At 43.8% G+C, this 12,467-nt stretch overlaps 1 protein-coding gene across 2 annotated transcripts in view; it reads right to left on the bottom strand.

Moving 5' to 3' along the window:
• Med13l (mediator complex subunit 13L) overlaps window positions 1-11,317 on the bottom strand; it is a 198,195-nt gene extending 186,878 nt beyond the window's left edge. For both annotated transcript variants that reach the window (XM_042669550.1, XM_042669551.1), the window contains exon 1: window positions 11,187-11,317. In XM_042669550.1, coding sequence (XP_042525484.1) covers window positions 11,187-11,258 — 72 coding nt within the window. In that variant the 5' untranslated portion in view covers window positions 11,259-11,317. The remainder of the gene's footprint in view (window positions 1-11,186) is intronic.
• Between the last annotated feature and the right edge of the window lie 1,150 nt (window positions 11,318-12,467).

Below are 12,467 nucleotides of genomic sequence, written 5' to 3'. Positions count from 1 at the left end.
TAAATGTTATAGACCATGGTAGACAATTTGCCCCATGACAGTTAGAATGTGTTCGTGACTTTAACTAAGCATCACTATCCCACAATACTGTGAAATTTGGGAAATTATGTAACCACTTAATCACAATAAAAAATTTGAAAAAAAAAATGAACTCCAGGAATACAAGAGGTTTTTTAATTTTAAAAAAAAAATCCCCTTCCAGTAAGTTTTTGTACAGCCAAGCACAGGTGGCTCACACCTATAATCCTAGCTACTTAGGAGGCGGAGATTTGAGAACTGCTGTTCAAAGCCAGCCCGGGCAGAAAAAAATCCCTGTGAGGCTCTTATCTCCAATCAACCACTCAAAAAACAGAAATGGAGCTGTGGTTCAATGGTAGAGCAAAAGAGCTCAGGGACAGCGCCCAGCTGAAAGTTCAAGCCTCACAAAAAACAGCAATAATCATAATGTCTTTATACTATTTTTTAAAAGAAACCAAGAACACAACTTAAGACGTGCTCCTGCCAGGCATTGATGGCTCACGCCTGTAATCCTAGCTAATAGAAGGCTGAGATCTGAGGACCACATTTCAAAGCCAGCCAGGGCTCCAATAAACCACCTGAAAACTGGAAGTGGCACTGTGGCTCAAGTGGTAGTGCACTAGCCTTGAGCTGAAAGACAGCACCCAGGCCCAGAGTTTTAAAAAAAAAAAAAAGACATGCTCCCCCTCATAGCATTTCAGTAAAGAATCCCAGTTAAAGAGATTTAGAGTTGTCAATCAACCTTCTAAGGATATCCTGTTATTCTACCAAGTCACATCCATCCAGCTCTCATGATCCAGTTCCGAACTCCACTTTTCTAGGTCTCATAAGGCATTATGCAGTCCACGTAGTTCTCCCTCCGTACTTAACAGACAGCATCCTAGAAATTAAACTTTACTTGTATGTCTTTTCCCCACACCTTTCTATAAGCTTAAGCTACGTTTTTAAATCATTTCTGATGTACCTTACTCCTAAATGAATTATACATGTCCTAAAGTTCTCAAACATAGGATAAAAGAAACTTAAATATTAGTTTATTGACCACCCTAGTTTATTGACCACTCTATATTATGTTACTCCCAATTTCAATTTCCTCTTTCATCTCAGTAGGTCTCAGAAATCCTCATAAAACAGCAAGCTTAAAGCCTGTCTTTACAAGATTTTTAGAAGAACTAGGAGACACAGAAATACAAAATTATTTGCTTGATGACATCACAGAACATGCCACTGATCAACTTTTTTTCTTTTGGGGGGGAGGAGGAAGAGTTTGAATTCGGGGCCTTACACTTTGCGCCTATACTTGGCTTGCTTGCTAGGCTAAGGTTCTAAGTTGAGCCACACCTCCAAACCCCTGATCTCAGCACTGTAAGCACTGTAATGAAAGATTCTGGGCAAGGAGAGTACAGGGAGCACCCCCGCAGAGAAGGGCAAATCTGCCTTCAACCCTCACTGCAGAACATGAAGCTGTCCCTGCTTCTCCATCCTCCTCTCAAGCACCCCTAAGACTTAGGTAGCCCCTCCTACACCTAGAAGCTGGCAAGCCCACAGCTCAAGTCAACTCAGTCCCACAGACCGGTGAAGGTAAAGCTCAGGAGTCCCTGCACTTGCCCAGGATCATATGCCTGACACTCTCCAGTGTAAGATCATTCCCTTAAAAAATGCTATGAAAAACAGTATTTGACAGGGGGGAGGGGCGGGGGGGGGGCAGGGGGGGTGTCTGGGAGAAGAATGGGAAGGGGAAACGAAGGAGGAGGCAACAATGCTTGATAAGAAATGTACTCATTATGTTGCCCATGTAATTGTAACCCCTCTGTATGGTATTTTCACAATAAAATAAAAAAAGAAAAACAGTATTTGAGTTCTATAACACACATAATTAATTACAAGGTAAATAGCTACATAGTGACAGAAGTCAAGGAGAGTTTATGAAAACAAACTTACAAAGTAACTTTTTCTAATTATTTTAGAATTTGAAGATTATCGACACATAAGCTTTAAACTTCTGGATAAAAGTTAATACACAACATGACTAATAGGAAAACTACAAATTTGTGGAAGAGATTTCCTTCCTTCAATAAGGGCTAAATATTTTTGATAACTGCCATGTTATTAAGTGGAAAAAAGAATTAGCCAACAACTGACTTCTCTCTTTTCAAACTACAGTAAAAGCTGTGACATTGAGTATCACACTAAACTCAATTTTGTCTTTAGAAGAAAAATGTATTTCTTAAGTACACTGCCTAATGTTCCCAGAGACAAAAATCAAAATGTTAATAGAACTAGTATTTAAAGTTCAAAGAGCACTATGGAGATGCCAAGGAATAGCTTAAATTACTAAATAAGAGCCGCAGTTCAATTCCTAACAGATCAGTTGGTACAGCACAAACTCCCAGCACCTTAAAAACACAATATACAACTGTAAATCACACACATACAAATGAAAAGCAACACTTAAGGATAAATTTTTCAAGGTTTTTCCCCCCTTAGTCATGGCTTATTTATGGGAAAAGACACAAGAACTACCACAACAATGTCATCTGCTCCCTTTCCAACTCCAAAAACAAAAAAGGTATTAAAATAACACAATTGCACCATAACTACTAGACTTAAGTCACTTTACTATTCCAACTGTCTAGAGCTACCCCACAGTTTTAGCTTAAGTGGTTAGCTTAAGATCTTTTCCTTGAGTAACCAAGGTTTTCCTGGAACCAATAGATCCCAAAATCTATAGTTTACTTACCATAGAAAATCTAATACTAGGGGCTGGGAAGGTGGCTCAGTGGTAGAGTGCTTGCCTTTCATGCCTGAGGCCCTGGGTTCGATTCCTCAGCACCACATAAGAAAAAAGCCAGAAGTGGCGCTGTGGCTGAAGTGGTAGAGCGCTAGCCTTGAGCTGAAGAGCTGAGGGACAGCGCCCAGGCCCAGAGTTCAGGCCCCACGACCGGACCCAAAAAAAAAAAAAAAAGAAAATCTAATACTAAATTCCTATTCCTCTGAGGTAAGGACTGTCTCATGATCACTTGTCATTATCTTTAATATAGATTTTCTAGAATTCCCCTAAAACAGTATCAAGCTACAAAACCTTCAATCAGCCTAGGTAATACATACTGAGAACACAAAACATGTAAGTAACTGCATACTTATGATCAGAACACAAATGAACATTTGAAAAATGCCCTCTGGGAATGGAGAAGAGTCATTAGTTTAGTGAATGAGTGCTCACCTTTGGAGAGAAGGCAAAGATGATTTTGACAGGGTCACCTGGCTCCCCAAAGCTCATCTGCCTATCAAAACTACATACAAGGAGTACATCAGATGTGCCTGAGGAAGTCAGGGAAAGCTTCAGAGAGGAGGGACATTTGAACTCAAAAGAAAAAAAAAAATTAAACCAAGCCCAAGTGGCTCAAGCATGTAATCCTAGCTACTCAATAGACTTAAGACCTGAAGGATCTCAACCACCTGAGGCAGAAAAGTCTAAGGGACCCCACTTCCAATTAACCAACACAAATGCTGAACTAGAGGCTGGGCTCAAATGGTAGAATACCAGCTATGAACAAGGCAAGCCTAATACGCAAGAGGCTTTGAGTTCAAGCCCGTATCAGCATGTGCACAGACACACAAACACTGAATCAGGATTTAATGCCCAGTATGTCTGCATATAAAAACTAGGAGCTGGTTCTAATGCTCCAGAGGTACATATATGTATTTTTTCCCTTATTTCTCTTCAGAACATTAAATTCAATCATGAGAATGGTCAACTTATTACTTCTCAAATTAAATTCAGGTGAATTTAAACATCTTTCTATTTTTTCTATGAACAATCCACAAATATAAAGAAGCTCATAGACCTCACTCAAAAGCATTTAGTCATTAGATTACCAATGTATGGTCTCTGAGAGGGGATAAAAGATCAAGTAGCTAGGCACAGTGATGCAAACTTAACTCCCAGCACCTAAGAAGCTGAGGCAGGAAGAGCTTATTATGTTCCAGGCCAGCCTGGGACTGCCTTGTAAAACTCTATCTCAAAAAAAAAGGAATTTTTCAAAAGTTTAATAACATTAGATTATAACTGTTTGAAATTCCTTTCCGTATTATAAAAATTCTGTTCATGATTGTGTATTTCAATTGAAATTTGTTTTCCTCAATTTAAAATCAAATATGTCCAGTTATATGCAGTGGCTTAACATAAACTAAGAATTACTATAGCCAAAAGCATCTGATGATTAAAAAGAAAAGAGGAAAGGAAACAGAAATTTCCCTTAAGTTCACCTTCCCCTATTTACAAATTTAAACTGCACAAAATAAAGACACAAATGAAATTTTAATATAATCAACCCTGACATTTCTTTAAACAGTTAAGAAATTTCACTATACTTAAAGATGTACATAACGTAGAAAGTGGCCATCAGAGCTCTGTGTTACATGAAAGAAGTATGAAATGTAGAAAGCAGTCAGCTAGGGCTTTGAGCTATTTTATAATAGTGGAAATACACTTTTAATATGATTGTCATAATTCCTCTAGAATAAAACAATAAACATTAAGAAACTTGCATAATAGCCAGCCAGGCACCGGTGGCTCACACCTGTAATCCTAGCTACTCTAGAAGTTGAGATCTGAGGATCAAAGTTCAAAGCCAACCAGAGCAGGAAAGTTCATGAGACTCTTACAAGGTACTCAAAAAAAAAAAAAAAAAAGCAGGAAGCAGAGCTGTGGCTCAAGTGATGGAAAAAGAAGCTCATTGATAGTGCCTGAGATCAAGCCCCAGGAGCCAGCATCTCCCCCCCCGCCCTTTATTCCCCCCTGCACAAACACACAGGCCAGCACCAGTGGCTCATGACTGTATTCCTAACTACTCAGGATCCTTAGTTAGAACTAAGGATCAAGGTTTAAAGCCAGCCAGGCAGGAAAGTCCATGAGATTCTTATCTCCAATTAGCCACCAGAAAACCAGAAGTGACCCTGTGGCTCAAAGTGATAAAGCACTAGACTTCAGTGGAAAAGCTCAGGGACAGCACCCAGGCCTTGAGTTTAAGCCCCACAACCAACCAAAAAGAAAGAAACTTGCATCATAAACTACAGAGGTTCCAATGAAAATAACATTCTTGGAAACGATTGTCCTAATTTTCATGGAAAAAGAAAAAAAAATAATCCTTTTTAGAACTAAAATCCAAATATACATAGCATAATATATATCAGCATACATAATATACATTACCATAAAAAAGGAAAACACAAAAAATACAAAAAAAGGAAAACACTTCAACAAACATAAAAAAAATTAATAGAAAAAACAAGTAAAATAAGATTTCCTACAGATGATTTATTATATCCACTTATGAAAACAGAATCTACTCTGTACTACAGATAATCTAAAAAATTAAGTAACAAAACATAGTAAAATAAGGAAATTCTCTGAAACAAACAACACAAAACTTAAAATCTTTCAACTGAAGCAAAAACTATGCTAGATAATCTATGTATGTACATGAGTGACTATACCGAACAAAAATTGGGAAAGCATACATATTTAATTCATGTAAATGAGTCTCAACTCACAAATCCTCATTTATGTTAATATTTACCAAGATTAATGGAATATCATCTCTCCTATGTAATAAAGTGAATTCCCTCAACAGAACAAAGCTAACACCTTCAAATCTTTCAAATAAACAATGAAAGCATATACTATAAAAGGAAATTATCTGAACTCAAGAGGGGGAAAGAAGTCCTAAACTCCAAGAACACATTACAAATATTGACTTAAATTGCATGTGTGTGTGTGTGTGTGTGTGTGTGTGTGTGTGTGTGTTCGTTCGTTCAGGGTCTGGGCACTGTCCCTGAGCTTTTTCACTCAAAGATAGCACTCTACCACTTGAACCACAACTCCACTCTGACTTTTTGGTGGTTAACTGGAAAGTTAAAAAAAAAAAAAAAAAAAAAAGCCTTACAGACTTTCCTGGCCCGGCTGGCTTTAAACACAGATCCTTAGATCTCAGCCTTCTAAGTAAATAGGATTACAGATGTGAGCCACTGATGACAGGCTTGACTCAAAAATCCTAAAACTCTCAACAAATCCTTTGAAAACAAAGATATGGGTGTTTTTTGATTCTTTGAGGCTTTTTTGTTTTTGTTTTAAGCAATACCCCACAGGCACATCTTTAGCCTATCTAATTAACTCGCTTTGCAATGCATTAAGTGTAACTTCTTAAAACAGAAATGTTCCATCAAATGACAAAATAGAAATTCTTATAAGTCACAACACAGTTTGTGAAACAGATTGGCACATACAGCATCTTAAATGCTACTTAAATGCTATTTCTAGTAAATATTTAGAATGAATAGTGCACAGCTTACCTATGAACACCTAATATTTGACTACATTACTAATTTTCATAAAATCTCTCACTGGCTAGCTCCTGTGAAGTAAAACATCCTCTGGCAAAAATACAATTCATGGCTGGGAAGGTGGCTCAGAGGTAGAGTGCTTGCCTTGTGTGCATGAGGCCCTGGGTCCCATTCTTCAGGACCACATAAGCAGAAAACGCCGGAAGTGGCGCTGTGGCTCAAGTGGTAGAGCGCTAGCCTGGAGCTGAAGAACTGAGTGACAGGCCCCACAACCGACCAAAAAAAAAAAAAAAAATTTCATTTCTTCTACTAGTTTAAAGAAGATTTTTTTTATTTTCTTCTATCAAAATTAAGTCACATTTCAAAAAATTTAATCCATCTCTGAATCAAATTTTTAGGGATAGCTGAACTATTCATTTAAATATCCAGATAAATCATCTCCTTACAATGAAACAGTTTCATCACAATTTTCTTGTTAATCTCAGAGTACAGAAAATCTCTAATAAAGTGTTTGTGACTACAATCCTCACACTAAATTAGCCAGTAAACAAAAAAGATGGACTTCCCATAACTAAAAGAAGTCACTACTATAACTTAATGTTACTTAACAGAATGCCTTGAGATTGTTCCCAGAATTAAATATCTAATACACTCATGAAAAGAATGATCAGAGCATTCCAAAGAAAGTAATAACCAAGCTATTTAAGCACCTGGCATAAACTCAAAGAACTCTTCCAGTCCTAAATACACACACCAACACCCATTCCTCATGAAGAAAAGGAAACGAACAAATCAACCTAACTTTTTCCCATTGAGCACCATCAAGCAATAGAAGAGCAAAACATTTGTAGCATTCATGTCTTAGGTAACATGATTTTCTCTTTAAAATTATGAACTCATCACACATACAAATAGCTCTTTAAAAATGGTCCAGTAAACTGCTACTCTATGCCTTAAATTGCTGTCTATTATGTACTTAAAAATATTTACTAGCAATTGGAGGTTAATATGGCAACTATTACCGGGTGGCAATTATTGCTATTAATAATAAATACTGCAACACCATGTGCTACTAACAACAAATGCCAAATAGAAAACACACATTAGCAAATTATAAATATGTTCAATAAAGGAAATGAACCATAAAAATGCTTCAAATGTAAATATTAAAATTGCAAATTGAGATTTTTTTAAATATCCACACAGTATTTTAGCACTTCAGAAGATTAGAGAAAACATTTACTTTTTTAGTCATTTCATTTGGAAGTCCTCCCCGTTCAGATTTTGAAGATTTTTACAATTCTCTACTATTTCTAGAGAGAGGAAAAAAAACTAAGCTAAAAAGAAATTAGGTCAACAGGTTACCTTAAAAGCTTCAAATATAAAATTAAAAGTCCTCAATAAGAATTAAGTACTGATGTGTGTACATGTGTTTTAATTTAGTGAGAATTTGAGAACATCACCCAATTACCCATAGTCAGCAATATGCTAAAGCAAGTAAAACAATATGCATGTGAAGCAAGTATCTTAAGAATTAGTGATGGCTCCTTCAATCTAGCTAAAAGACACAAAAATTACTTTCCCCCTATTACTTCCATAGAGAAACAAAAACAAAAAGTAACATCTGGAAATTATGATGTGTCTTTCCACTAGGGTGAACTCACTACCATAGGGTGCATTGCTGCACTTTCCAAAAAGTCAGATTTAACTCACTTAGCTGAATCGTAACTGGAATACATATAGCAAGGGTCACCAGAAATGTGATGGACAGCACGAGAAAACAATTTTGAGTCACAAAGGCACAGCCGGGCATGTATTTAATGCAGACTACAAATCTCACAGCAGTAGGAAGAAACACATACAATGATCCACATCATACATCCACAATGGCATTTTCACTGGTTAAGAATGAGGAATGGGAGGTTGAAAACATAATTTACAGAATGTGATGCTGTGATAGAGAACCAGGAAACAAAGTAAAGATTACCAACAATCATAAGGCATATGGTTGCACAATCCACTTTAACTAATCGGTATGACCACTTCAAGGGAACAGAAAGTGGGTGGGTCATTTCTGTGATACAAACTAATCTTTAACTTGTATTTCACTCTACACTAATAATAGTAGTACCTAGAACAAGTCTTCAGAAATGATACTTTTTTTCTGCTCACAAACCAAAACAAAAAACTATAGGCTTGCCTGGAATCTTTTAAGTTCCCATTTCCTGCATGAGGAGCTGGAAATGTTTCTCTTTTCCTATTTCTCCCTACTTAACCCTGTTATATTAAAAGAAATCCTTGCAATAAAAAAAAAAAATCTGCAAGTATATATCACACACACCATCCCATTACTGAGTCAACTTTTTATATAAATCATGCTCTATTTTAAGATACTTCCTTGGGAATTAACAACTGTATATAATGTACTTAGGTACCATGTTTTTAATATTCTAGGTTGTTGATGTACATGATTTGCAAGAAAAAAATTAATCTTGGAGCCAGAAAACCTTACAGGTCAGCAGTCTGTCTCATAATTTTTAAAAATTAAGACCTATCCTCTTCTACAAAACTGTTTCCATAAAAGAAACCCAAACACCTTCTTTAACATTACCACATTTACTTAACCTTTAAAAAATACAGAAGAAATTACCCAAAAGAGTAACTACACATATAGTTTGATCTGTCCACAAAATTTAGTGTATATAAATTAGCCGTCGACACACAAGCCATTACTAGTCAGCATGATAGATGGTAATTTGGGCGCTCTCTCCTCACTAGTGTGGGTCTACTTGGTTATTTTAATTACCTGTAAAAGTGTCAATGTGGTCACCAGCTGCCAAACAAAAACCATTTTAAGTACCCTTTGATCAATACGTTTGCTGATCTATGAAAATCCTTGAACCTAATACTAAATGACAAGATTGAGGGAGAAAAAGAAGAGGCAAGAGGTGTTTTATTCTCACATATCAAAACATCAAGGGAGAATTAACACATTGATAGGAAAAACTACAACTTACAATTATTTATCCAGATTAATAACTGGATTAAAATATTGGATTAAAAAAATAGCCCCACGATCAACACACACAAAAAATAGCCTATTGCTATAGTCGAAGCAATGATAATGTGTCATTCAGTCTTTGTAGATAAAAATCAAAGGTTTACTTTATCTGCATAAACTAACATTCAATAACACTTCCACTTGAAAAGTTGGCAAGAATTTGTATTTCTCCATTAGTTTCAAAAAAAAAAAGCATCTATGCTACCCATAATTAAATGTAACTAATTACAATTTGAACAGCAAATTATCCAGTGTAAACAAGGATTAAGATAAAATAATGCTTCTATCTACAACAGAGGTTGCAGAAAATAATCTACAACTGTTTGTTCCCCAAAAGGTAACAGGCACTCCCCGCAAAAAACAGGGTACACAATTTAAAATAAATTGGGGTTTTAAGGCTAAATTAAATAAGCCGTTCGGCCAATTTTCCAATTATATTCTGAACTTGAAACATAATTGCCTTACATCTGTTTACAAATCTTTGCTCGATATTTAAACAAATTCGTACTCTCCCGGGCACATTACTATACATACAGTAACTCCGGCACAAAGCACATATTTAAAGACCACGCACTGCAATTATTAGCCTAAACGCCAGGTTTAACAACGTGAATGCTTTCGGAGCTAGGTAATACGACCCAATAAAAAGCAAAGATGGCATTTACCACCAAATGTCACTGCCACTGCCAAGAAAGAGTTGCCGGAGCCCTATCCATTTTTAATTTCGATGAATCTAGGCGCCGTCGCTGGGTAACAGGCTTCCAAGGAGAACAATCGACATCCTAACTGCTGCAAGATTAAGGCCGGCGAGGAGGCGAATCCGAGGGAAAAGTTGTCAATTATCAGAGAAGAGAGGCGAAGGCAGATAAAAACGATGCTATCGAATCGCCCGGCTTGTAGCTCTGTGTGTGTGCGTGTGCGTGCGTGTGTGTTGTGAGGACAGGGGAAACAGTTGTTAAAGGACACGGGCGGAGAGGGAGCGGCGGCGGCGTCCTCGCCTCCGCGGCTCGGGCAGGGGCTTTCGGGCTCTCCGGCGTAGTAACCCCGAGGCCGGCGGCCGTCCGTGTTTACAATCGCGGCCGCGTCGGGGCCGGAGCCCGTCCTGGGCCGCCTCGCTCGCGCTCCCCGGCGGCGTGCGGGGGCCACGGCGGGCGTCGTCACGGAAGGTGATTTTTGTCTTTGTAAATGCACCGGGCGGGCGACCCGACCGGAGGGCACCGGGCGGCCGCTCGCGGGCGCGGGCAGCAGCACCAGGCAGAGCCTCGCACACGGGGGGGGGGTGGGGGGGGGGAAGGAGGGCAGAGAAAGGGGAGGGGAAGGGGGTGTGATTTGCCACGGAGGGCGGGCGTGGGGAGTGCGACCCCGAACCCGCAGCCCGGAGACTTCCACACGCCAATTCCACGCCGAACGCCGCGCTCACCGATGGCTTTTAAAGAGCCAAATAAACACGGGCTGGCATCCAAGGCGAGGGGGAGAAGCTCCAAAAGGGAGAGAGAGAGGGAGGGAGGGAAGGAGGGAGGGGGCGGGGGAGGATCTGAGAGGGGCGACCGTCCGGGAGACGCGAGGGAGGGGCGAAGTCCCGGCGGCGGGAGGAGAAAGTTGGTCGGCGGCGGCGGCGGCGGCGCGGCCGGGCCCCCCGCCCCCTCCCTCAGCCCCGCGCCCGGCCCGGCCCGGCCCGGCCCGGCCCCCGCCCCGCGCTCACTCACTCGCTCTCGCTCTCGCTCCCGCGCGCGCGCGCACGCGCGCGGCCCCCACGACTCACCAGCGAGAAGAGGTTGGAGTGACAATCCTCCAGGCTCGCCCCGTTCGCCACCCAGTTCGCTGCCGCAGTCATGATCCTCCGCGAGCCCGGCCGCCAGAGCGGGGCATGTCGGAGCGAGGCGTCCGAGGCGAGGCCGGGCCGGGCGGCGGCGCCTCGCCGGGGAGCGCGGGGCGGCCGGGGCGCCGCCGCGGCCGAGGGAGGGCGCGAGGGCCGGCGGCCGGGCGGCCGGGCGGCCGGGCGGGAGGCAGGCGCCGCGGCGGCGACGCCGCGCCGGGGGCGGCGGGCCCGGGCCGGCGGGCGCGCGGGCGCGGGGGGGGGGGTCGGCGCGCGGCTCCTTCCTGCTCGGGCGGCGGCGGCGGCGGCTAGGGCTCCGGCTCCGGCTCCGGCGGCGGCGGGGGGCGCTGTCCGCGCGGCCCGGCGCCCTCCCCGCCTCTCAGGGCCGCCGCTGCCTCTCGGGCTGGCGCTGCGGGGCCGGCCGCCGCCTCCGCCTTCCCGGCTCCTCCGCCGCCGTCGCCGCCGCCGCCACCTCCTCCTCCGCCGCCGCCGCCTTGTTTATCTCCAGCCACCGAGTCCCCCTCGGGCCCCGCCGGCGCGTGAGGGGAGGCGAGCCCCGGAGCCGCCGCCGCCGCCGCCGCCTCCGAGCCGCCGCCGCGGAGCACGAACTCGCGAAGGGGGGGGTGCGGACGAAGCCAGCGGGCGACCCCGGCAGCCGAGCGACGTCCCCTCCTTCCTCTTCCTCCCCCACCCCCCCCTCCTCCCCAGTCAGCCTCGCTTCTCCTCCCTCCCCGGGCTCGCTCGCTCTGACAGCAATGGCGGCCGCCGACCGCGGCTCGGCCCGCCATTGGCTGGCGCCGGGTCACGTGACGGGCGCCGGCCGCGCGGGGGGGGGGGCGGGGAGCGGGCGGGGGAGGGGCCGGGAGCGGCGGCGGCGGCGGCGGCTCCGGGGCGGCGCTGCTGAGCCGAGCGCCGCCGGATCTTCGAGCCGGGAAGAGGGAGGAAGAGAAAGAAGTACGGGGCGGCCGGGCTCCTGGCGGGCGGCCGGCTCCGAGAGCGGGCCCGGGGCTGGCTCCGGCGTGGGCGCCCCGCCCCTCGCGGGCCGGGGCCTCGGCGGGGCGGGAGGACCGCGGGCCTCGTCCCCCTCCCCACGGAGGCACGCCCTCTGCGGCCTCGGGACCCGGGCGGGTGCTCCGGCCGGGCCCCCGGGTCGGGGGCCCGCCGCAGCTCCCCGGAGGCTCTCGCCTCGAAGCCTCGCGCGCAAGGAGGAGAACCGAAGCACAAAGA

The sequence above is a fragment of the Dipodomys spectabilis genome, unplaced genomic scaffold, assembly GCF_019054845.1.
Source record: "Dipodomys spectabilis isolate Male_0828 unplaced genomic scaffold, ASM1905484v1 ptg000499l, whole genome shotgun sequence".
Lineage (NCBI taxonomy): Eukaryota > Metazoa > Chordata > Mammalia > Rodentia > Heteromyidae > Dipodomys > Dipodomys spectabilis.
Note: the sequence above shows the minus strand (reverse complement) of the source record. Positions and strands in the feature narration are given on the sequence as shown.